This window comes from Capsella rubella, unplaced genomic scaffold (assembly GCF_000375325.1).
Source record: "Capsella rubella cultivar Monte Gargano unplaced genomic scaffold, Caprub1_0 scaffold_4, whole genome shotgun sequence".
Lineage (NCBI taxonomy): Eukaryota > Viridiplantae > Streptophyta > Magnoliopsida > Brassicales > Brassicaceae > Capsella > Capsella rubella.
Genome location: NW_006238920.1, coordinates 9,827,830 through 9,853,631, shown reverse-complemented (window position 1 = coordinate 9,853,631; position 25,802 = coordinate 9,827,830). Strand labels below are relative to the sequence as shown.

General features: G+C 36.0%; 6 protein-coding genes across 8 annotated transcripts; 4 read left to right on the top strand and 2 right to left on the bottom strand.

Annotated features, from left to right (window-relative positions):
* Positions 1-1,418: 1,418 nt before the first annotated feature.
* Positions 1,419-6,164, top strand: LOC17890336 (LRR receptor-like serine/threonine-protein kinase FEI 2). Of its 2 annotated transcripts, none has more exons than XM_006295720.2 (14): positions 1,419-1,557; positions 2,247-2,475; positions 2,584-2,719; positions 2,809-2,880; positions 2,968-3,039; positions 3,304-3,375; positions 3,769-3,840; positions 3,947-4,018; positions 4,211-4,299; positions 4,445-4,600; positions 4,696-5,028; positions 5,108-5,353; positions 5,446-5,579; positions 5,693-6,164. In XM_006295720.2, exons 2-14 carry the CDS (start codon positions 2,379-2,381, stop codon positions 5,909-5,911), a joined length of 1,770 nt encoding a protein of 589 aa, XP_006295782.1. In that variant the 5' UTR covers positions 1,419-1,557; positions 2,247-2,378; the 3' UTR covers positions 5,912-6,164. The 2 variants fall into 2 exon arrangements, with proteins under 2 accessions (XP_006295782.1, XP_023640258.1); XM_023784490.1 differs by lacking the exon at positions 1,419-1,557 and adding an exon at positions 1,578-1,910.
* Positions 6,165-6,339: 175 nt separating this feature from the next.
* On the bottom strand, positions 6,340-7,686 carry LOC17889523 (probable aspartic protease At2g35615). Its single transcript, XM_006295629.1, has one exon. The coding sequence runs from the start codon at positions 7,684-7,686 to the stop codon at positions 6,340-6,342; it is 1,347 nt and encodes a 448-aa protein (XP_006295691.1).
* A 3,349-nt stretch (positions 7,687-11,035) lies between these two features.
* LOC17890235 (precursor of CEP4) lies at positions 11,036-11,785 on the top strand. The gene has a single exon (XM_006296269.2). The coding sequence runs from the start codon at positions 11,132-11,134 to the stop codon at positions 11,396-11,398; it is 267 nt and encodes an 88-aa protein (XP_006296331.2). The 5' UTR covers positions 11,036-11,131; the 3' UTR covers positions 11,399-11,785.
* Positions 11,786-14,585: 2,800 nt separating this feature from the next.
* LOC17889320 (arabinosyltransferase XEG113) lies at positions 14,586-18,562 on the top strand. Its single transcript, XM_006293760.2, has 13 exons — positions 14,586-14,987; positions 15,554-15,874; positions 15,962-16,167; positions 16,253-16,358; positions 16,474-16,730; positions 16,828-16,963; positions 17,052-17,146; positions 17,239-17,292; positions 17,383-17,496; positions 17,586-17,684; positions 17,767-17,886; positions 17,983-18,069; positions 18,159-18,562. The coding sequence occupies exons 1-13, from the start codon at positions 14,813-14,815 to the stop codon at positions 18,324-18,326; spliced, it is 1,938 nt and encodes a 645-aa protein (XP_006293822.1). The 5' UTR covers positions 14,586-14,812; the 3' UTR covers positions 18,327-18,562.
* Positions 18,563-18,640: 78 nt separating this feature from the next.
* On the bottom strand, positions 18,641-19,780 carry LOC17889562 (upstream activation factor subunit UAF30). The gene is made up of 2 exons (XM_006295206.2): positions 19,424-19,780; positions 18,641-18,974 (listed from the first exon to the last, which is right to left on the bottom strand). The coding sequence occupies exons 1-2, from the start codon at positions 19,637-19,639 to the stop codon at positions 18,849-18,851; spliced, it is 342 nt and encodes a 113-aa protein (XP_006295268.1). The 5' UTR covers positions 19,640-19,780; the 3' UTR covers positions 18,641-18,848.
* A 1,060-nt stretch (positions 19,781-20,840) lies between these two features.
* Positions 20,841-25,478, top strand: LOC17890041 (protein Brevis radix-like 1). 2 transcript variants are annotated; one of them, XM_006294654.2, is made up of 6 exons: positions 20,841-21,029; positions 22,810-22,964; positions 24,069-24,451; positions 24,551-24,680; positions 24,782-25,068; positions 25,159-25,478. In XM_006294654.2, the coding sequence occupies exons 2-6, from the start codon at positions 22,848-22,850 to the stop codon at positions 25,235-25,237; spliced, it is 996 nt and encodes a 331-aa protein (XP_006294716.2). In that variant the 5' UTR covers positions 20,841-21,029; positions 22,810-22,847; the 3' UTR covers positions 25,238-25,478. The 2 variants fall into 2 exon arrangements, with proteins under 2 accessions (XP_006294716.2, XP_023640203.1); XM_023784435.1 differs by lacking the exon at positions 20,841-21,029 and adding an exon at positions 21,583-21,657.
* Positions 25,479-25,802: the final 324 nt, after the last annotated feature.

Sequence of the window (25,802 nt, the reverse complement as noted above, 5' to 3'; positions counted from 1 at the left end):
GAAAATAAAGATGAAATTGAACGATCAATAACATTAAAAATTGAACAAGGATTGTGTATACTCGGATTAGAAGCAGTGACTTGTGAATGAAAATGGTGGGAGCATGTGACTTAGATTTATAAGTAGAGTTTTATTAATGTGAAAAAATAAATATTTAAACGAGGAATACATGTATTCCGTCTAGATCTCTTGCCAAGTTTCTTATAATAAACATTAGCAAATAATTATGTTTTTAAAAGGAAACGATTGTGGGACAGAAATATATGATGGATAGAGGACGATATAGACATGACGGGTCCGGACGGGACGAGACGGGACGGGTTGGGACGAGACAGGAAGGGACGGGTCGGGACAGGACAAGTTTCTCATTCCTAACTATACGTAAAATAATTCAAACTAAAGTCAAATCCAAATCCGATTTAACATCTCTAAGCAAACAGTTAGAAATGTTTTGATTAGTTTAAAAAATAAACACGTAATATCATTTAACATTTTCATTTAAATTATTTTAAAACTATATTAAGTAAACAATATCTATATTTTACAATTGTATGCATATGTATAATTTTTCAAATAAACTTATATAACAAACTTTTACCAAAATCGTATCTACATAAAAAAATCGTAGTTTTGCAAAAATAACCCCGCACGTACGTGCGGGTCCATCACTAGTACATTACTAACCTGTTTTTAGATAATCATTTTCCATTTTCTATATGTGATTTTGTCTTAGATTTTAATTAATTTTTTTTCTTAAAAAGTCGTTCAAATTCAAATTGCTCAAATCCCAAAATAAATTTTTGTTATTTCGATTGATTAGTGAGAAGAATAATATTGATGGGTTCCTTAAGCCATACCACCACCAGCACAGACCTTTTCTAACTTCATCCTCATGTCTAACGTGATCGAACTCTCCATCCTCAGGTATCTTTTCCATTGCTTAGCACATGAAACAACAGCTAAAATTTAAGCCATGCCATCATGATCTGATCCTTTCACATTCAAAAAACTTAACAACATTCTACAATTCTTCTGGTTACTTCATCATGATAATCTAATTTTCTTAGTATAGTATATATATTCAGTTTTATATCATAAAAGCTAATGATTGGTTATCAATCAAATCCATTGTTTGATTGATTTTAAAGTACACTTTGTTTGATTAGGTGAGTAGTTTGCACGCTTCGAAATCAATAATGGGCTTAACTTGGCCCATAACGATGTTTAACTGACCCAAGAACACAAAAGCCTTTTGTCCGTTATTGCGTCGGTCGACACGTGCGGGAAGTCAAGGTCGGCACGTGTGATCACCACTTCTCCTCTCTCATTGGTCGTAAACTCGTAACTAAGCCGATTCCTTTCTTTTTCTTTGGTTACTGCACACTCCTCTCCCCTCTCTCTCTCTCTTCACTCTCTCTCATAAATCACACACCCAAAAAAAATAAAAAAGTTGATATTTTTTTTTGTTTAAGTTAAGACTTTGCTTTACAGCTCAATTGCGTCTTCTTCCTCTGTCTTATTCTTTCTTCATCTTCCTCCTCGCGGATCCATTTTGAGGTTCGTGTAATTCCCATTTCCTTTTCATTCTCTTTCGCGTTTTCTTTAGGTGGTGGGGGAAGTGAGATTTTGGTCTGATTTACTCGACGAATCGTCTTCGATTTCGTTTTTAAGATTATTGAATGGTTTTGACTCTTTAGTTCTCCTTCCTGTGATTGCAATGATGTCCTCCTAATTTCGTGATTCAGCTAGATTTTAGCTGCCTGACGTCCTCTTTAAAGAATGAGTTGGGTTTTATTTGGAAAGATTTTCAATTTCGCTTTCCAATTTTGCAAATTTGGAGATGGATTTGATCCGTTGTAGGTCAATCCCACTGTTCTGTGTGCTGTAATTGTAAATGAGACCATGCAAAGGTTGTGCATCGATGTTCTGGAGTGCTTGATTTGTAATTGAGGATTTGGTAGTCTGGTTTTGGTTCCAATTTTCCAAGTTCATTGCTTACTTCCTATTATGCAAAATGTTTTTGAATTCGTAGAGTTCTGGGTTTGACTCTATTTGATGAACGATAGTGAATATTCCGTGCATTCTATATCTTTGGATTTGTACACTTGGTGGGTAATTTGAAATCTGGAAGCTCATAGTTCAGTTTTGCTTCATACAAATTATTTGTCTTGGTAGAGATTCAAATGAGGGGTCATAGTTCTGTTTTTTTCATACGATCTAATGACATTGTTTTTTTTTGTCTTCAGGAGTCTCTTTTTGTTTCTTAAAGATATACAGGGCGTCAAGGAGCAGCTGAGTATATGCTACGAGTGCTACATTGCGGAGGCTGTTCTTTCAGATGATCGGCAGTAACTATATTATGCTTGAACGGTGCCATAATGGGCATCTGTCTGATGAAGCGCTGCTGCTCATGGCTTCTATTGATCTCACTGCTTTGTGCCCTAACGAATGAAAATGAAGCAATTAGTCCTGATGGTATAGCTATATGTCTCCGTAATCTCTTCCATATTTTTTCTTTGACAAGGCAAGATCACCATCTACTCCACCCAGATTGCTGAAGGGCTTATATCCTTTTTTCTTCAGGTGAGGCGCTTTTGAGTTTTAGAAATGGAGTTGCGGATTCTGATGGTGTTATTGGCCAGTGGAGACCAGAGGATCCTGATCCATGTAACTGGAAGGGAGTGACCTGTGACGCAATAACAAAAAGAGTTATAGCCTTGTAAGTTTGAACTTTCTTTAGTTTAAACTCTCTTGTTTTCTTCAGTATGTGGTGCATCTTTGTTGGTTCCTGAATTTTCTTGTATACAGGAGTCTTACTCATCATAAATTAAGGGGAACTTTACCCCCTGAGCTTGGAAAGCTGGACCAGTTAAGGCTTTTGTATGTGCTCCTAACCCTTAATTAATTTTATTTTTGTCTGGCATATGCTCTACTGCTCAACGTACGTGTATTCCCTTGTCATCGCAGAATTCTTCACAACAATTTTATATATGACCCAATACCTGCCGCATTGGGCAATTGCACAGCACTAGAGGGAATGTAAGTGCTTTCCCAAAATACATATGCTGATTAGTGATTACACTTCATTGCTGATCGAATTTTTCTTTAACTTTTTCCGAATTTATAATATCTTTCTGACAATTGCTAATGCTTTTCTATATTTTCTTCTATATACTAGTTGGTGCGTAATATTGATGTGTCTTGTGAGTGATGATAAACCAATGGTTTTAAGTCAAAAGTTTAGCTGGTTTACAAGAATCGTTGTGAACTTTTTTTTAAATTTAGTCCCTCTATTCCTTGCAGATACTTGCAGAATAATTACATCGGTGGAACAATCCCAAGTGAAATAGGAAACCTGTCCGCGCTGAAAAACCTGTACGTGGTTTTTCTCCTCCTTCCAAGTGGATCTGTTTTCCTAGCCTCTGTAGGATCTGTTATTTATTGTTCGGCTAGCTACTCTCTCCATTGAATATCTTCTATATAAACATATAGTGAACCACAACAGCTTCTTCTGACCTTCCATGCAGCATAATGTTTTTCGAACATACTTAATTCTCTAGTCTTGTTGGACCTTAAAACGTACAGTGAGGTTGACTGTTTGACATAAATTATATCCAACACATGTATTGTGTTCTATTTGCTTGGTGAAAAACTCTCAAATGATGATGAGAGTTGTAAATCTATGTTAGCGCTTCCTTAATAACAAATGGACATATCATCTAGATTTTTCTGAACTACTAAGTTGATTCTTGACTCGCATTTATAAAGGGACATCTCAAGCAACTTTATCAAGGGAGCTATCCCTGCGTCACTTGGGCAGTTGAAAAAGCTTACTAAATTGTGAGTTGCTAGTCTATAACTTGTGTGTTTTATTTTATTTTGCTGTTCTGTGTATATTTGAGTCTCTATGTTACTAAGTGCTAACTATGTTGATCTTCTTTTGAAGCAATGTCTCAAACAATTTACTGGTGGGACAAATACCTTCCGATGGCCTACTCGCTCGATTATCGAGGGACTCGTAAGTATAATTCAACTTTACCCCTTTCCCCAACCAGATTTTAGGAAGTGAAGGTTGATAAACCTTTCTACGGTTGATCTGGCAAAGCAGTTTTAATTTTTCACGTTGTGCACAATAGCATAGCACATGTTGTTAGCTTTGCACCGGTATAGCTGAAAATGACCAAGTATTACTGATGCATCACTCTTGCAGCTTCAACGGAAATCTTAAATTGTGTGGAAAACAAATCGATGTTGTATGCAATGACACTGGAAATTCTACAGTTTCTGGGTCTCCAACAGGTATAACAGCTGTTTCTTCTTCATTTTTCTGTTCAGAATATATTGATCATATCTTAATATCCTCTATATAAACATATAGGGAAATTGTTGTAGTACATTATTTGGCGTGAAATGAGTTTGCTTTTTGGTTTCTCCCGTATTATAGGCCAAGGAGGCAATAACCCTAAAAGGCTTCTTATAAGTGCTTCAGCAACTGTGGGTGGGCTGCTACTAGTGGCGCTCATGTGTTTCTGGGGATGCTTTCTCTATAAAAAGCTTGGTAGAGTTGAGAGTAAAAGCCTTGCGATAGATGTAGGTGGAGGTGAGTCTTGCTGACTCTTATTGTAGAGATCAGCTCAAAAATAGATATATTTCTCTCAAAACTTGACACCATGAGAGACGATTTTACATATCTAGGTGCGTCTATAGTGATGTTCCATGGAGATTTGCCCTACGCTTCCAAAGACATTATCAAGAGACTGGAAACTCTTAATGAAGAGCACATAATAGGCTGTGGAGGCTTTGGAACAGTGTACAAGCTGTCGATGGATGATGGCAATGTTTTTGCGCTGAAAAGAATTGTAAAGTTAAATGAAGGTTTTGATCGGTTTTTTGAAAGAGAGCTTGAGATTCTTGGGAGCATCAAACACCGTTACCTTGTTAATCTACGAGGATACTGCAATTCACCCACATCAAAGCTTCTGCTATATGATTACCTTCCTGGTGGAAGCCTTGATGAAGCTCTACATAGTAAACCCTCAACTTCATATTTATGGGTTTCCCTAACCGATAATGGTGATTCTAATGAATGAAATCTTTAAATGTGTAGAGAGAGGCGAACAACTGGATTGGGATTCGCGAGTAAATATCATAATAGGAGCAGCAAAAGGGTTATCATACTTGCATCATGATTGTTCTCCGAGGATTATACACCGTGATATAAAATCGAGCAACATTTTACTCGATGGAAATCTAGAGGCTCGTGTTTCAGACTTTGGGCTTGCCAAGTTGCTAGAGGACGAAGAATCTCATATTACAACCATTGTTGCAGGCACATTCGGTTACTTGGCTCCAGGTACTTGCACAGTATTAGTAATGCTCTTTAATTGTTGTTACTCTCTGTCATATGACCTAAATTGATGAAATCATCATGAGTGTTGGTTGCAGAATATATGCAAAGCGGTAGAGCGACTGAGAAAACAGATGTTTACAGTTTCGGGGTTTTGGTTCTTGAAGTCTTGAGTGGTAAACTTCCCACGGATGCCTCCTTCATCGAGAAAGGCTTTAACATTGTTGGTTGGGTAAGCATAACGAGATCCCGCTTTCTTTCTTATTTTTGACATCGAAAGAGATCCCGGTTTGATAATAATATTGACTAGTAAAAGCTTTAAATCCGTTTTATATAATCTTGCAGCTAAACTTCTTAATCAGCGAAAACCGGGCAAAGGAGATTGTTGATCTAAGCTGTGAAGGAGTGGAGAGAGAGAGTCTTGATGCTCTTCTGTCAATAGCAACGCAGTGTGTGTCTTCAAGTCCAGATGAGCGGCCAACAATGCACAGAGTCGTCCAGTTACTTGAATCCGAAGTCATGACTCCTTGCCCCAGTGACTTCTACGATTCCAGCTCTGATTGATCTTACATTCACTGTCTGTGTGCCATCTTTTTCCGATTTCAGTTCTACACGACAAAGCTCGAGCCATTCATCTTCGGTATCTCTTTTTTCTTTTTGTATTTTTTGGTTTGAATTGTTAGAATGTTTTCGAGATTGGTGAAACCCCATATGATCTGAACATGAAATTAAAATGTATATGAGCATCCACTGTAGAAACACAACTGGTCTATGAATCTCAATAATTTCTCTATTATAAGTCAGTATCCATGTTGTACTTTGAGAAGTTGAGACCCAATTATAAAATATCAATGAGAGGACATCAATATAGGAATTATGAAAGCTGAAAGTTATTTGTAGATTGTGATTCTATATCTCCACAACGAACATATCGTGTAATAATAATAATGATGGATAATATAAAATCAAGTTCGAGACGTCGCCGTTACAAATCAGAAATTGGTAGAGCAGTCCATGCGTTGAAACGAGACCGTCCTCGCCTCCAAGTCATACCCAATTAGAAAATCCATCTGAGCAAAGTTCCCGTAGATGGCAACGTCGGTGGTCGGAATCATGCTAAGACAAACCATGTCTTCACTCATTCTCAAGAATGCGTTGATCGGACTCAGCCTCACGTCGGCTCCGGTGAAGTGCACCGTTATCTCCGGCAATCCGATCTCTGCGCTTCCGGATTTGAAACAGTGTGATAAAAGCCCCTGTGGATCACTCACACGCTTAGCCCCGGTCACTGATTCCTCCACGGCAGCGCCAAATTTGTCAAAGAAACCAGAGTCTAGGAGAGTCAGCGTCGTTCCAGAGTCGATGATGATGTTTCCTGACGTTTCCGAGAATATTCCGCCGTCGTTTGGGTTGTACGCGCTTCCGGTGTAGGGAATCTTTTTCTTCCCGACGGAGATGGCTTCGAGCGTCAAGTAGTAGTAAGTAAGAGGCTCTTTATCGACCAACGGAGTTGATACCACGCCCGAGTCTTTGCTTGGACTTGAAGGGATCGAGTTGGCGCCTAGGTTTATGACGCTTGTGCCATTCGTGGTAGATGACTTGTGTGATAAGCAATAAGAGAATTTATTCGAAATAGACGAGCTGAGCTGGGAGATTAGTGATAAGTGACCTCCACCAAGACCGATGATCCCAGAACCAGTCTCGTCGAAGGTACCACCGTTATTGTAACCGCAGCCAAAAACAGTACCGGGGAAAGAAACAGGGGACCCTGAAGCAGAGTCAATAGATATAGTTTCTGTGGCAACGTCTCCTTTGCTGAATGACTGGTCTCCGTATGAGTAACGGTACTTGCAGATACTGTTGGGTTCGTCGCATCCGCGTTCGCTTGTTGATAAGGCGTGACAGTTACGTGAGTCACAAGCCTCACTCTTGTAAGTAGATGATTTCTTCTTGTCGAAGATTGGACCGTTTTCTTTGTAACATTGTTGACAGGGCTTGCACTGGATCCAGGTAAGGTCACTTCCTGTGTCAGCGATGGCTAGGACCTTCATTGGTGGAGTACCGATGGCGATACTCATGAAGAACTCTCCGTCTGCTCCGATTAAACCAGATTGGAGATCGGTTTGAGATAACTGGTTATTGAAGCGGCGGGAACGAGAGATGGAGCGCAAGAAAGCAGCATTGAGGCGGTCAGTGACAGTGTTTAGTGGGTTGTAGAGTGGAGAAAGGGGAGAGTCACGGTGGATCAGCTCGACGGTGAAGTTTTTTGGGTGAGTTGATGATGAAGAAAGAGTCCCCGAGAATAAGATGAAGAAACAGAGAAGAACTGGGGTTGCCATTGTTTATTGATTTTAGAATATTTTGTGATGGTAAGAGTGAAGTGGTGAAGAGTTTTTATACCCAACAAAACTGGGGAAGTGAAGAGATTTTGAAACGGTAAGGAGTTATAGCTTCGTGAGTGGGAAGGTGAAAGTATGAAATCCAATTCATTAGCATAGCTTTAATTTATCATAAGGGTGCTACTTAATTTTGAGATTAGTGGGGATGTGGGGGGATTAATATCAACATATTTTAAACTGGGACTTGGTACTTGGAAGGTTAGGATATTTATGATCTTAAGAGCATATTTTGTGTGATATGTTATAGTCAGACCACACTATATATGGTACAAGATAATAAGATATAACTATAATGGCTGCTGATTTCTACGTATAATCGTTGATAGTACATATTAGACTATGAACAAAACTATAATGGCTGCTGAGTTCAAAATGGTGTGGAGTTTATACACGTAAAAGATAGCAGGATCGACAAGGTTACTCTTCAAACATAGGAGAAGCTTCAGGTGGCACGCGTCGAGCTATATAGAACCTTCTTATTATCTTATATCAGAGATAAACTGTTGGCTTTAGGATCTGACAGGACCAGTCCTTGTACCATCATTTACTTTTCTCATGTTGTAAACGAGCCTGTCTGGGGTTCTTGGGAGTTCGTAGGAGCCAGGAGAGCTGGGGTTTCTCAGAGCATCTTCTTGCAAGATTTCTTCAATCATGTTTATAATGCGGAACGCCAAGTTTGCAAGAACTCGAGAATATGCCTCAAGAATTATATGGCCAATATCCTGAAAACAGAGCAAAACTTTCCTTCATGAAACAATGTTTCTTAAGAAACAAATTTTTTTACGCATGAAGCAATGTTCATGATACTTCCCCTGACCTTTCCATATATTATCTTTGTGGCATCAAGAAATGACTGAGGGAGATTAGAGAATTTGCATTTGATCTGATCATTAATCCTCTCTGCCCTGTTTATGAGAAACTCAATGCGACTAATCTCAGACAACCGATCTTTAACTAATGACCACGATGCTCTCACAGGTGATCTACCACTGCTTGCTTGTTCTGTAATCCTCTCTTTTCATGCATATATATATGTATCTATGAACAATGGATCCTACATCTTTAGTTACTTCTTTAGTGCTCTTAGTTATGATTTATGCTTCCATGTTTAAAAAAAAAATAAAAAATCATAAGTCTAGGCAAAATAGGTTGGAAAACGTAACAGCGTTATTGGGCCAAAACTACAATTATAAAATGTGCTTTTATAAGGAAAGAACCATAACAATTGGCCCAATCGTGTGAAACTATATCTGTTGTGTATGAAATGTGGAGTGCCTACTTTGTAATAAAAAGAAGATTGAATTCCTCTTATTTATTCTCTTCATTTTTTGTGTGTGTGTGTGTCAAAATTTAAATTTCAAAGGTTAATATAACATTTATTTGGACATCATTGAACGATTAGCATGAGGGATTTAATTATTAGTACATAAATTGGAATCATTGATCATATAAGATATTGTTTTTTCTTGATTTTCCAAATCAACTTTTTAAAAAGAAAAATGTTTTCAAAGGTTGTACAATCTATAGTTTTTGTTGACAAAAAAAAGGTTGTACAGTCCAATTCTTCGAAAAAAGGTAAGAATATGACTTTTGTTATCCTTTTCTTTCCATAACATAACATTTGAAACAAAAAAAAATTATGGGTTATAACATTGCAATAGAAGTAACGGCCGGTCGTCTGATTTCGTGAGATTCGAAATAATAGTAGAAGTAGTCTTTTCATGAACAAATATATATATATATATATATATATATATATATATATATATAAGAAAAAGAAAAGTACATGAAATCGAATAAATTGGTGGATGATAAATATGTATTGCGACTAAGTTCGTAGCTTTTGATTTGTGGAATCCTTTGAATAGACCATTTGAGGTAAGGGTCTCCTTAACAGAAAAAGAATTGATCTTAGTGATGGTGACTGCTCTCTTTTTTTTCGAAATTCTTTTTAAATGTCTGAGTGGCTGGAATTCAAAGTTCGCATGATGTTTTGTCTTCTTCTTTTTTCCTTAAAACTAATCTTGCTCTCTACTTTATATATCTTTCGACCATTTTCATATATATACTACAAACAAAAACTATTTTCAAAAATCTCCAAGTGAAGTATATAAACCCTACTCTATAGGCTATGGATGTATATATTATAACCCTATGCATCTTTGACAACAAAAAACGTGTGATTCTTGTAATTAAAGTAATTCGCATGCACCTATCTAGTCACTTATGATTCAATGCAATGCTTTACTTCACTACTGTATGAGAATGAACAGCTGTTTTTATTTCTTTTCATTCATCATCATGCATGCAGCTTGTATTTCAACTGAGCAAACCAACATATTTATTTATAATACTTGAGCTTGTATTTTTTTTTTTTTTTTTTTTGGGTGTTTGCCAAGTTCATTCCAAACTCAGCTAGCTAGCCTAAACCAAAATTTAGTGATAATCATTGCCTAGGGAGATTGACGTACAGAGCAAACATATATAAGATATTATTATACAACAAAAACGCTTAATGGGTGAGATTAGCGGAGAATGAAAGCATTAATTTGATTAAGGAACAAATAAACAAACATAAAGATAACTAAAGAACATAATATATTAGAAAATAAGTACTTTATATTATAGAGGGTTGTCATATCAAGAACAACGCCTCCGTTTCTTTCGATGAATGGCTAAGAAAAGATGCGTTCGAGGAGCATAGAACTTTCCTTTTTTGGTAAATATTCGTATTGCAAGTACCCTTTTGCATTTCAAGCCAAAAACTAAAGCAGCCAAAGTAAAAAAACACCACAAGCAACACACGTTGATTAATGTGTACATGTAGGGGCTGATCTACCTCAACCTAAAATGACCCATATATATGATATACACATGAATTATATATTTTGTGGAGTCCATTACGAATATTCAGAACTAGGTTTAGTCTTAATTATAAATAAAAGATACGTGTCTTCTTTTTTGTGGTTGTCCTAATTTATGTTAAGTATATTACACTATAACATATGTTATTTCGAAATAGTAGGATTTGTTTAATTAAGTAGACGATATAAAATATAAGGTTGAAGTCTTAAGTGCATTTACACATCTCACGCACCTTCAAAAGAAGAGGTCCTTACCTTAAGTATACACAGTTACTTTATGAACTAGTTATATAGTTAGTGTCCATATATATATATATATGTTCTTTAACAATAGTCTTGAGCATCGAGACATACGGTTTTGTGGGGTCCTTTACCCTCCGATCCTTCTTAAATTGCACACTTCTCTCTTGTTTTTGTAAGAAGAAAGCAATCACTTATAAACATACTCTTTAAAGGGTTTAAAGGCTTTCAGCTAGGTTTTACAATATCTTCACTAGCTAAATTAACACACAAAGTTTTCAATGATGGTGACTCGTGCTTGTTCAATCATGGTTCTGTCTCGTTTTCTTATTGTTCTCCTGGTGATACTGCAGCTACACTTTGTGTGTACAACGGCAGCTCGACACGCACCGGTTGTTTCCTGGTCACCCCCTGAGCCACCTAAGGATGATTTTGTGTGGTACCACAAGATCAACCGCTACAAGAACATAGAACAAGACGCATTCAGACCAACCCACCAAGGTCCTAGTCAAGGTATCGGACACAAGAACCCTCCAGGTGCTCCTTGAAACACCTATTCGGTTTGGATTAAATTTACAGCTTTATCGCGCAGCGTTCGTCTGTTTTTCGATCTCTGTTGTGTGTTGTCTTTACGTTGATTAAAAGAAAAAGAAAAAAAAAAAAAAAGAAGAAGAAGAAGGGAAAGAAGTTGCATAACAGTTTCTTGTGGAGAGGACATGAACGTGAATCGATCAATCGATCAAGAAAATGATCTAAGAATTTTTTTTTCTCCGAAGTGATACTTCGTCCTTTATGAAAGGCCATGAAGACATCTCTTGGATTGCTTATAGTTTTTCTTTTTTCTTTTTTTTTTCTGTTGTATTTGTGTTTTTGGTTCAACGTTGAAACTGAGATGTTCATTCTTTTTCATTAGATGTAGTTTCTTTTTTCTCGGTTAAAAATAAAGTTAATGAGTGATGGCATAATTTTAAAAAGTTATAAAACTTCAAAACTCAAATTTATTTACATTTTTAGTTTTTGTTAGAAAATATTAATGAATATGAAAAATATGAATATTTTTGATCATTTTCATTGGTTAGCTAGATCAATTTGATAATTTATATGTTGTAGTATCTATATTATATTCGGTTACTTTAGAACTACGACTAATTTTATCACCCTAGTTCATATATAACGTTAAGTTCGAAGATGTTTTCACGAAAAAGACTATCAAAAAAATGGTTGCATACAAAGTATCCGATTGAGTAAAATACATGAGAATGTATCCCCAAGTTGTTCTATCTAAATGTAGTGAGCTTATTCTATCGAATATTAAGTTAAAAGAGATTGTCTTAAAAAGAGATATTACCAGAACATGTTTTATCATAAAAGGTAATATTCTCGACAAAATTGAGCTGTTTCTGTTGTGAATATAGTATTCGTGTAGATGTTTGGTAGATACTTGTATAAAACATTAATATCATGGTTATACAACAAGCATATATTATAAATATCAAATGATAAATAAATGCGAATGTACCATCAATCTACCCAAAAAGAAATGAAAAAGGAAAATAATAACATAAGCTTTTTCGTTCCTTGACATATAAAATGCCAACTTCTTATATAGTACCATTTGGTACATTGTTGTCAAATACAGAAGAAAAAAGAAAATATAACTTTAGAGTTATAAAAGAAGAAAAGATATTTTAGATTAACGATCGTGGACACGTTAGACCAAATGCTTTTTTATCTTTTTGAAGATGGATTTAGGAAAAGGTATAGTAATGATGTGATACAAAAATGGAACTTGTACTAGGTTATAAGCAAGTTGGTGCCCAAAAAGCTTTATAATAAATAATTTAATTTGATCAGCATGCAGTAACTATAATAATATCAATCAACACATAAAAGATTCCGACTAACTTTTTTTATAGGTTAAAAAATATGCTGAGTTTGTAAAAAGATTAATATGGATTGTGCACTGCGTTGGTTCTTTATTATATGCAGAGACATGTGGGGGTGTGTGTTTTCGGCTGTTCTATGGAAGAGACTATATATTATACTCCACTTTAAATACGAAAGAAATATATTAAAACAAATTAAGAAAAAGGGATTGGACACGGATTCGAACAAATTTGTACTGTTTGTATACAAAGTAAGTTATTGGAGGTATAAAAACACACGAAATTTTCAAACATTTATACTAAGTACGCCATTAAACCTAAACTATTTGTATTAGAATTAGAAACATCAAATAGGAAAAGTCCATTTTTAATGGCATTTGTAAATTTTACCATCTTGCTTTAAATGTTTTAGATTCTGTCATTTTTTAAGATTTAAAAAGATAATTTCACATTATGTTTGAATTTTTATATTTCCTCTTTTTTAAAAAGGTTAAGCGTTTGCTATATTAAGTATGCATTTCATAAAAAAAATAAAATCACAAATATATCGTTTTTTTAAGTGGCCAAAAAAATGAAAAATCCAAAAGATAAAAAAAAATTGTTCGAAACTGGAAATTTCTGCAATAATTCTTTATCAGAAACTATTAGGACTAAACGATTATTTGATTTTGGGTTTTGTTTTAAAGGTGGAATATTTTTATTATTATTTTTTAGTTAGTGGTGGGAAGATGAACCCTCTGTCTTTAGCAAATAGAGGGGATTATGAAATTGCTAAAAATGTTGTTAATCAAGATTAGTAAATCTTTAGTCGTATTTTGCTCATGGATTCCCAAATTGTCTCGACGGCGAGAGGAATCCTATCGAAGTATGAATGTTCTCTCCTTTTCAGCTTTCATGGGTTTTTTGTATATTGGGCTATGTGGGCTTTGTTTATTGAGGCCTTGTTTAAGTCTTTTTGTTATGGTTTGAATGATCGAGTTTTGTTACATTTTTATATTTGATTTTCTTTTCAAACAAGTGAAATAATGTACATTGTTTCTTCACCTTCGTAGAGGGTAGAGGCGAATGGGAGTGCAAATCGTTGATCAAAATAAAAGAAACCGTTTTCAGATTATTATTTTGAGTCAAATTAGAGTTGAGTGACCGGTCTGACGTATTCCCAATCATCACAAACTCATTTGATATGCTAATGCTACCATTCTAAGATTTTTTTTTTTTTTTTAATTTGAAAATGTATATTATGATATTTAGTTTGAACTCTTTAATAATTTTGTTTAAGAAACCTAACTATATTGTTTAAAGATAAAAGAGAATTCTGCCGAACATTTGCAAGAAGTTGCGCTTACCCTAAACTCTACGGAAATCTATACTCGAGTTTGGATTTATATCTACAATTTAGCTTATGAACAAATTAGATATCTTCATCAACTCACATCATTTCCTTGGAAAAATAATGAGAGTTGACATGTTCGGACATCGTGGGATTTGGGAAACCAGATAACAAAGTCAAAGCTACTAACTAGACAAGAAAGCCATTTTAACTTTTAAGATCTCTACTCTTGTCTTTCTGTCCTTGAGTATTTTATTTTTCCCAAATGCATGCATTTAAATTTTACTTAACTACAGTAGCCTACAAGTAGCCTACAAATATGATATAAATTGATATTTCAATTATGAATTATTGATATACAAGTACACACACAACAAACAAACATGTACAAAATTGAGCTAAACCATTTTACTAGAGAAGAAACAAATTATTAATGGGTTTTAAATGCCACTATTTTGCATTACTTGGGAGTTGCGGGGGAATCAAATCATCATCATCAATGTTGAATAAACAAACAAAAAATTTAATAATGCAACCCAAAGTAAAATTCGATTATGAGCGTAGCTGCTGAAGAGAAGACGCCGAAAACGAAGTTGACCAGAGACCTACCAAACGATCGAAAAAATCAATCGAACAAGAGGAAGAAGAAAACAAAACCCAACAAATAAACAACCCAAAGACTAAACCTTTCTCTGTAATGGAGATTTGAGGAAGAAGAAGAAGAAGATTTTGAAATTGGGTAAATAATGGTGGAGGGTTGGCGAAATGGGTTTCGCGAAGCCACGAATTCGAAGCCTCTGTTCGTGACGATCTACGCGACGGTGATCATCGGCGTTCTCGTCTCTTCCTTCTATGTCTTCTCAGCCATTTACTCTCCCACCAATGGCTCATCCTCCTTCCTCTCCTCTCCTCCTCTATCCAGTAACCTCTCTCTCTCTCTCACACACTCTCTCTGTGCATGTATTCTGGTTTGGTTACATTCTGCGTTGCATTGCTTTAAGATTTTGGATTTGCGGTCTGAGTTTGATAGTTGTGTTTGATTCTGTAAGCTAATTGATGTCTAATCATTAGGTGAGATTTTTGGAAGTGAGGTTCTTTAATCCGTTGGTTCTGATTCTAATTCGAGCTCACCGTTGACCTTTAAATCTCACTGTTCGTTTGAAAAGCCCTTTTTTTGTTGTTTGATACATTGGATTTGCTATAACCTGAGATGGGTTTTGAATTTGTTCGCTTTAGTTGATTTTCATCTCTGCTTTTGAATCTGATCAAGTGATTAACTTGGATCTGCATTTCATTGCTCAAGGTGTCTGTTAAAGTTTTGATTTTTCTTAAGTCTAGTGTTCTTCTCGGACACTACATTTTAAATTCAATGGTACTAGGCTAGCTGAGCTTGTTTGAGTATACATCAATCTCATTATGGAGTGGTGAAACTTTTATTTTTTTTGTTTTCCCATTATGTTCAATCTATTCATGAGTTTTCATTGTAGCTGCTGGCCGAATTCACCGTCTTCCACAAGAAAATGCAACATTGGAGTTACCAGTAGTAGCATCACCACCACCACCGGAGGCACTCCCACCGCCAGTTTTGGAGGAGCCTAAAGGCAAATCCTTGGGTAAAATCTGGGTGTCTCCTCCGCGGGACAAGAAGATGCCACCGCTTGAAACCTTTAAACTGACCAAAGAATTGTTTGGGGAAAGAGTGAAGGATAATGTCATTATAGTGACGTTTGGGAACTATGCTTTTATGGATTTCATTTTGACTTGGGTTAAACACTTGACTGATTTAGATCTCTCCAATATTCTAGTTGGTGGGTTTTCATTTCTAACATATGTGTCTATTATCCATTTCACTGTCTTTCTATAAGTTAGTAACTTTATGTGATGACGCTTTATAGGTGCGATGGATACTAAGTTATTAGAGGCTTTGTACTGGAAAGGCGTTCCTGTTTTTGACATGGGAAGCCACATGAGTACGGTAGATGTGGGGTGGGGTTCTCCAACATTCCACAAAATGGGAAGAGAAAAAGTTTTTCTCATAGATTCTGTATTGCCTTATGGTTACGAGCTACTAATGTGTGACACTGACATGGTGTGGCTTAAGGTACTAATTCGGCACACTGTTAACACCGTTATTCGTCTGGTTATCTTCCCTTAATGATTTTCTTCTGGTAATATTTATATGATAGAACCCTCTGCCTTATTTGGCTCGATACCCGGATGCTGATGTTTTAACATCAAGTGATCAAGTTGTGCCTACCGTCATAGATGACAGTTTGGACATATGGCAACAAGGTAGATTTTAGCTAACATTTCCCCATTTAAAATCGCTTATCATTAATAGCAGCTAATCTGTTGCACATGACTACTAACTATTTTCTATACCGTTCTTTTTCTTGGACTTTGAAAGTTGGTGCCGCCTACAACATAGGAATTTTCCATTGGCGGCCAACAGAATCTGCCAAAAAGTTGGCAAAAGAATGGAAAGAAGTTCTCGTAGCGGATGATAAGGTTTGGGATCAAAATGGGTTCAATGAGATTATTAGGAAACAGCTAGGTCCATCTGTAGATGGGGACAGTGGACTTTTCTATGCTTATGATGGCAATCTCAAGGTTGGAATTTTGCCTGCTAGCATATTTTGCAGTGGTCATACTTACTTTGTTCAGGTACCTTTCTACATGCTTCCTGTTTTTGCGGTTTTTGTCTTCTTCTTTTGTGTTCAGGAATGGCCTAATGATAGATAACTTCTATTTTATATGGCAGGCTATGTACCAACAGCTCAGGCTAGAACCATACGCCCTGCATACAACATTCCAATATGCAGGTACTGAAGGAAAACGCCATAGGCTGCGAGAGGGGATGGTTTTCTATGACCCACCAGAATATTATGATTCACCAGGTAAAATTCTTTTTATTAAAAATCGTCAACCTTATTCTTGTTGATGAGAAAAAACAAAATCAATAATGTAAACTCCAACACAACACAGGAGGTTTCATTGCTTTCAAACCATCTATTCCAAAGAGCATGTTACTCGACGGGAAGCATACCATTGAGTCACACTTTATCCTCGTTAATCACCAAGTAACGTCTACTAACTTAACATGGTCCCTCGGAACTAAATGTTAACTTGACCACTTTTCTAGTTTTACATCTACATTTGGTCCACTTTGCAGATGAAACAGGTCAGATCAGCTCTAGCCATTGCGTCTCTTCTTAATCGTACACTGGTGAGTCTATTCAACAGCTTGTATGCATATTACCTGATGATAATGTTTGATTCTTACTATATAGCTGGTTGTCCTCTATAATTTTTTCAGGTGATGCCACCAATTTGGTGCAGATTAGATAGGCTTTGGTTTGGTCATCCTGGTACTCTTCAGGGATCTATGACCCGACAGCCTTTCATCTGCCCTCTTGATCATGTCTTTGAGGTATTGTAATAACGTTTAAGCATGTCTATATTTTCTCTGATTCTTTCTCTGCAAATGCCTCATAACACCCTGACGAATTTCATTTGCAGGTCAATATCATGCTTAAGGAGCTTCCGGAGGATGAGTTTGGCCCTGGGATTGGTATCAGAGAATATTCTTTTCTAGATAACCCAGCATTGCCGAAACAAGTAACAAAAGCTGCAAAGATATTGTTGTTTTTCTAATTAATCATTTCAGAAGTTAATCCTCAGGAATGAAAATTATTTTCAGGTAAAAGAGTCATGGCTTGATGTTCAGCTTTGTCAAGAAGGAAAAGAAGGATGTGAGGCATCAAATAACACAAGCCCCTCTCGGGTTCTTAAGTTCCCAAAGCGGAGCAATGAAGATACGGTAATTAAGATTTCTGTAGATATCTATCACTCTTGGTTAGATATGTTAAAGTAACCTCCGGCTTAGCCTAATCATTTTGTTTTGTGCCCTCTGCAGTTCAAGGCGATATTCTCTTCCTTCAACGATGTCAAAGTGATCAAGTTTTCTTCAGTTGAAGATGCTTTCATTGGATTCTCGGACAAGGTAAGTAGATCTTTGAACCGTGGAACAATTTAGACATGTTGATACAATATGTAAATCTGATCTGGCCTATTCTGGTTTTGTGTGCGCAGGAGCGAGAAGAGAAATTTAGAAGGCGGGTAAAGAGATATGTGGGAATATGGTGCTGTGAGGAGAACAAAACTCCGGGACACATATACTACGATATGTATTGGGATGAGAAACCTGGTTGGAAACCGGTTCCTCCGCAGACACCAGAAGAAGATCATCCTCATCTCTGATAACATGACCAGCAAGGAGACTCCAAGAAGCTTACATTCGAAGAGACATAGGGAGTTCTTTTTTTTTTTTTTTTCTTACGGCCTCATTTACTTTATACTTCTACTGTGAAACTGTGTCTTTCAAATCTGTCCTACTCAATGTATCATGTTATAACAATAGGTTTGGACACAAAAAAAAATTGTTTTTTCATATAATTTTACTGTAGATTTTATATCAATAAATGGCCTATTTAGTTGTTTGGCTTACAAACCTCAGATATATGCAGTAATCATATCCTGTCGAAGTTGGTTTCGGATTACGGTAGAGAAACATGTTTTTAAGACGCAAACCATTAACTAAATTGACCTTGGATCATCATCGATACATAAATGTCTCAGACAGATGGGAACTGGTCGGTAGTCTATTATATAACCAATAAAGATCACCCATAAGAAGATACCAAAAAAAAAAAAGAGAACCGTTTCTTGGATGATATAGTAACAGAAACTAAACAGTCTTAAGGACAACGCAAATGTGAGAAATCAACGAGACTTGGGAAAATGTTGAGACAAATGCTTCGAAATCTCGAGGAACATGACAGAGTCTTTCCCACTGAAGATGGTCTTGAGTTTCTCATCACATAGAATCTCCCTCTTGTTTGCAGGATTCTACATCAAAAACCAAATAATATGTGGGTTGGAATCAGAAATCTCTCAAAAAAGGATTCAAAGATCAGCTAAGGCTAACACAATAAAAGAAGAGACTTCCATAGCACATTGCCCAAATACAACAAGAAGCAAGAAAATCAAAGTACAAATAACCAAAAAAATTAGGCTTTGAAATGTTCACTCAGGATCGAATCATAAGCAGATTAGTTCTAGCTGCATTCACAAAGATAAGCTTGAATATTGAATTAAGATGCTAATCACAACACCTTGTTCTACCATTTTGAAAAAAGCAAGTTTCTTCTGGACAACACAAATGCTAACCTAAGTCTCAACAAGTGACCAAAATTTAGCAATCAGTCAACAAAGCTCCCCAAAATCCAGTAGAACGCGCACAGAGTAAGACTCAGAAATTTCGAGAAAGCAAAAAAAAACCAAACCAAAACCCTAACCTGAAGGTTGTTAAGCTTGATGTACTCCCAGATTTTCTTGACGGCGGTAGTACGGGAGACTTCGTTTTCTCCGATAAACTGAGCGAGCGGCTGGGAAACGGGAACTACCTTGAGAATGCCAGTACCTTGTCTGCGACTGCTAACAACGCCGGAGGAAGAAGCGGCCTTCGCCATCAGTACCCTGCAAGCTCCAAAAACCCTTGAAACTGTCGCCATTTCTACTTCACACTGATTTTTTGAATTCGAGAAGGGAGAGCTCTCTCTTTCTCTGTGTCTAAAACCCTAGATCAAACCCAGACTTTGAAACTTGAAACGCTTCAGTCTCTCTCTCTCTCTCTCTCTCTCTCTCTCTCTCTCTCTGACCTTTGTGGGTTAATGGAGGTGCAGTTGGATCTTCTTATTTTGGGCCTTTCAAACCAAGATTATGGGCCTGTTTTGTATTTGTTTGTGCACTCTTTTTTTTTGTTTTTGTGCACTCTTCTAGTTTACTAATTTCTATTACACCAAAGATTGATAAAATATGTTTTTTACTTTCTTTTTCACACCAAAGATTAAGGTATTAGTAATATGTTAACTCGATAAATTATTATTTTTAATATTTATTTTGTATTAGATAATTTTTTTAAAAAAGTACAAGTATAGGTTGTATAATATATGACGGTAGTAATTGATAGAGGTTTTACCGTATATAGAAATATTCATTTTGAGTTTTGAGATGTTGGGAGTTATGTTAACCAGAATTATGTCAGCGATGGCCATGATTCCTAGCTAAGTTCATGATTTGGAAGTTAACACGATATAACGCAAAACCCGATTTAGACCATGTAAACATGCTAACTTAGAATTAGTTCATATTTTTCCGACAATTAAGAATGAAGTCTTTAAAGTCTTGTGTTGTACCGTTTGATATCAAGCATTTGGATGTGATCAAAAGATACAAATTTGTCGCCAACAATATAACAAATTCAAAAATATTCGACAAACAAAAGATACATGAATTCTCAATCTAAAACAAGAGAAAACGATGAAAAAAAAACTTTAATAAAGAGAGACCAAAACAACAAACGTTTGTGATGCGACCGTACCCTTTGGTGGTGAAATCGTGACCGTAACCCCGACCCGTTTAAAAACTACTATCAGCCAATCAAAAACCGCGACGTACCCTACTTCATGCACACGTAAGATTTTGAACTCTCTCTCTCTCATAAAACTCCGTCACCGGCAAACACAAAATGGGCCCTCGTTGCCGTCTCTTATCGAGACCAAAATTCATCGTTTACTCAAAGAGAGAGATTAAAAAAGTGTATCTCCGTCAACTCACGTCGTCGCAAGTGTCTTTATAACGCCGTTAGTTTTCCTCTGCTTCTACTATATATATAAATTACTCACGGCCAAGTCTTCCTTAATGTCTTCTTCTTCTTCACTTATTTCTCTCCGTCCATCCTTCTTTTAAAATAAAACCCGGATCGATCTCCCTGTAACATCTAACCGGGTCATCTGTACTCTGTTTCTATATACTCTGTATTTTCAATATCTACGACAATATTGGTTTCTGTTTCTGAGGGGTTTTGATATATTTTGGCTCCAAGAAGACGTTGTGATTCAGGTACGACGACTCAGTTCATTTCTAATTAGCTGGTTTCACTCAAACTTTGCTTTTGTTCATTTCTTTGACTTTTCTGCTTTGAACTGTTGCATTCTCCCTTCTTCATCCATTACTTCTTGATTAATTGTTTTCGAATCGTCCTTCTTCATCTTCTATTATGGTTTCATCTCCCTCTCCTCTGGTTAATGGCAAACAAACACATTACCCCAAATCTTTTACTGACCAGATCACTCCTGGCCAAAAGGAGAATCATAATTTTATTTTATTTTCCTGGAAAAATCAAGTTTCTCTTGGTCTTGACTACTGTTTTCCTACTTTACTTTTGCTTTTTTACTCGACAAGAAAAAAAGAAAAAAAAAAAGAAAAGAAGAAGAAATTGTGTGTGTTTGTGTTTCTTTCTCCAATGAAAAAAACAAAAAGCCAAAATGATAAATAATCAATTACGTTGCGTCCTTTTGCTTCCCGCATTTACTCTGATTACTACAGCCTGACCCTGTAACGCTGCTAAATCTCTGCACTCTTGATGGGCTATTTTAGGCAATAATAAGTTAAACCCCTCTCAAGTTCCTCAGATATACTCTCTCTCACACACACACGCTTTAAACCCTGCAGACATATCTATACAAAGGTAAGCAAGCAGCTTAACCCCATACTTCCCATTCAATACCCTTAAAACATTTAATTCTTCTTTTACATGCTTTGGATTCCATTCATTTTTTCGACATGCATTAAGATTTGGTCCATCATCATCACTTATATCCCAAACTCTTTCTTTCTTGGTTTTAGCTCTCTCTTTTTCTTTTTTTTTTCATACATACACGTGACTGTTAAAGATTCCATTTTGTTGCAATGTTCTTTTCTTTACTTCTGGCTGTAATGAATTTGAGTGTGTGTCCTCAGTTTTAGATCAAAACGTTACTTGGACACGAGTGAATGAGAAGAAAACACACATATTGTTTGTTTTTTAGTACGTTTATATGCTCTCTACATATATTTAAGTGTCAGAAACCGAAGGAAATAAATATTCTTTTGAAACTTTTGATTTCTATGTGTATATGACGAGGAGATGGGGTCTTTTTAGTTTTAACTTGGGTATTGCTGCACAACAAAGCATTTACACACTCAGTTTTGGCTTCTCTATTCAGACCACTTTCTTTATTATATAAAAGATAAAGGAACAAAAGAATATTAATTCTTGTAAAACCTTTTCTTTGTTATATACTAACAGGCATCGGTTGTCTCTATCATGATCATATTTCAGATATTATTATTATTCGAAAGAGTATAATTTGATCTATTCAGGTGCCTCGACAATCGTTTTGAGATTGTTTTTTTGCTTTCTTTCTATGTGGTCCTCTCCTCTCTGATCCCTAAGTTAATCTTTGAACACTTTTGTCTTTATCAAGATATTGCCCCTAATTATGAACCTTCCTAGCATTGTCTTTTTTATAATCATATACTTTTTAAAACTTGTATGATCTCTATCTCTACTTTATTTTATAATAAGTTCCTTAATTTCTTGAAATGTTTACATAAATATCATTCTTTAATCTGTTTGTGTTTATGACAAAAAAAAATATATTACTCTTTTATTATTGGGTTTTTTACAACTTTTTTTTTGTTAGTTGAGTTGCTTATCTAATGAATTAATTAAGCACTAGCATCACTTGCCATTTTTTTGATGCTTTGTTTCGTTTGTATCTATCTTTACTTTTGAACTATGACTAGTGGTTTAGCTGTGATGTTTATTAATACACTGTGTTTTATGGTTATATTACAGGGCCTAAAAGAGCAGAGGACATAAAAAAGAGTGCAAAGATGTTTACTTGCATAAACTGTACAAAAATGGCAGACAGGGGTGAGGATGATGAAGATGAAGCGCGTGGGAGCACCACTCCCAATACTAAAGAAGCCGTTAAAAGCCTAACTACACAGGTCTCTTTCTCTCCCTAAAGATCAATTCTTTCCTCTCTTTTAGTTTCTTTCACTTTTATTTTTTGTTGCTTTGTTTTGTTCCTAATTGCCTTGGTCATGAAACAAACAATACCCACAGAAACAAAATGGTCCTTAAAACTGTTTAAACAATTGTGGTGAAAAAAATTGATATAAACAGTTTTGAAAACCCTCTTCTTCTTTTTTATGATAAAAGTATTGAGAAATTTGGCTGTCAAGTACAAAAGTAATAGAGGTTACTGTTGTTAAGGCTGCTGCAGGGTTATTACAACAAACAAAATTCGGATCTTTTAGAAAAGATCTTACGGGTGATGCAACATCACTTCCCTTCTTGGAATCTCTTACAAATCTATCTTTAATAGGTTCTGTCAGTGTTTTTTTTTTCTTCTTTCCCCCCGCCTCTATGTGACTAGACATTAACTGGAGCAACAAATAATTAAAACCTCAAAATTATGTTTCAAGTTGAGTTTTAGGATTCTACTTACATATGTAGTAGTGGCTGATGATGTGTTTTTGATGATATTATTTCATTAAGGTTGATTTATTGGAGAAAAAAAGCTAATGGGAAGTCACGCCTTGTTGTTGTTGAACATGATTTTTGCTTGTTATTGAAGATTGATCTTATATATATAACTTTCCTAGAATAAGTCCCTAGTGGATTCTTATTTAGACATGAGAAAAAAGAGAGACGAAGAATATTATGGTGGGGCAAGTATATATAGATAGTATAAATCAAAAGAAGCAAAAACAAAAGAAAGTTATGATTATGTTCTATTCACGGAGAAGACAAGATGAACTATATTTTATGTTTCAAATTATATATCAGATCTTCTATAGCTTTATTGATGCTCTTTATGAATGATGATAGTAGACTCCTTTTTTTTCCTAGTTGGGTTAAAAGAAGAATCATCCATTTCTTGACTCACTCTGTTTCATGGCAGAAGACTTTTATTGCTTTACTTACTGTTTGTTACCTTGTTCTGTGCAACATTATGTTCTCCAATGATCACGTAGTACTACTATGTTTTGTGTTTTTGAGATTATAATAATTTCGTCAGCTTCTTTTGGTATGGGTGATATATGCAGATCAAAGATATGGCGTCGAAATTCTCGGGTGCTCATAAACCAAGCAAGCCAACTCCTGGCTCATCGAGTAGCAACTTGAGGAAAGAGGAGAGAAAGTTTCCGGATTTTGACACTGCATCAGAAAGTGTTCCATACCCTTATCCAGGTGGAAGCACGAGTTCCACTCCGGCTTGGGACTTACCAAGATCCTCCTACCATCAGTCTGGACGGCCAGACTCAAGATTTTATGGTGGTGAACGTGAATCCATCTCTGCTCAGTCGTGTGATGTGGTACTAGAGGATGACGAGCCAAAGGAGTGGATGGCTCAAGTAGAGCCTGGTGTTCATATCACATTCGTCTCGCTTCCTAGTGGAGGAAATGATCTTAAACGGATACGTTTTAGGTACATGATAATCATAACATTTTCAAGAATAAGTTTCATTTTGAGGGAGGACACACAATAATTTGATGAAGCTAACATTTTGTTTTATCTTTGTTGAAGCCGGGAGGTATTTGACAAATGGCAAGCTCAGAGATGGTGGGGTGAGAATTATGACAGAATAGTTGAGCTTTACAATGTCCAAAGATTTAACCGACAGGCTCTTCAAACCCCTGGTAGATCCGAAGACCAGGTAAGAAATTAACATCACTCTTTAGATTACAACTGAAGAGAAGGTGTTTATGAGTAGTAATAATCATTTATCTTTCAACTTGTGTATGTTTCTTCTTTCAGTCGCAGAGAGATTCAACTTACACAAGAATTGATTCGGCAAGAGAAAGCAGAGACTGGACACAAAGAGACAACAACTTCAGACCACCAGGAGGCAGTGTTCCACATCACTTTTATGGACCTCCAATGGACGCAGCACGAATCACCACCTCATCTAGGGACGATCCGCCTTCCATGAGTAATGCTAGTGAAATGCAAGCTGAGTGGGTTGAAGAGGACGAGCCTGGCGTCTACATTACCATCAGACAGTTACCAGATGGAACCAGAGAATTACGCCGCGTCAGATTCAGGTAAACAAACCAAACAAAATAACTATACCGATCATACGCAAATCCCTTGTAGTTTTACTCAAAACTAAATCAAACCGTGTGGTGTTGCAGTCGGGAACGGTTTGGTGAAGTGCATGCCAAGACATGGTGGGAGCAGAACAGAGACAGAATACAAACGCAATACCTCTAAGAGGAAAATCAAAAGAGCCATTATTTAATCTTCTCTTAACACAACAAAAGAAAGGTATACACAAAATTCAAAATTTTGTTCATCTTCTTAAATTTGGAAGAGAATCAGAATCAATTCAGAACGGAAAAATATTGAGTTATTAGAGATTTCTAGTTAGCTAGTTCTCGGCGTTTTGATAGCTGTGTAATTTTCCTGACGATGATGACATGAGCTTTATGCCTTTATTTATTTGTTCATTTTATCCCCATGCGTTTGTTTGTCATATCATGGCTGTCACATATCCTCAACTCTAATCTTCAAAAGGAAAATAATCAACCATGCTATGCTGTTGAATTCGATTTCACAATTTTTCTGGATCAACAGATGATTCCAACATAACTTTGGATATTAAAAAAAAAATTGAAATATAAATATCAATAGTAAATTACTAAATTAGATCAAAGGAATTAAATAAAGGAAATAGAAAAGAAGAGGAAATTATATATAGATTTTTTTCTAAAAACTAGAAGAAAAGGAAAAGAAAAACATAATATAGATTATAGAGAGCAAATTTGGAAAATATATT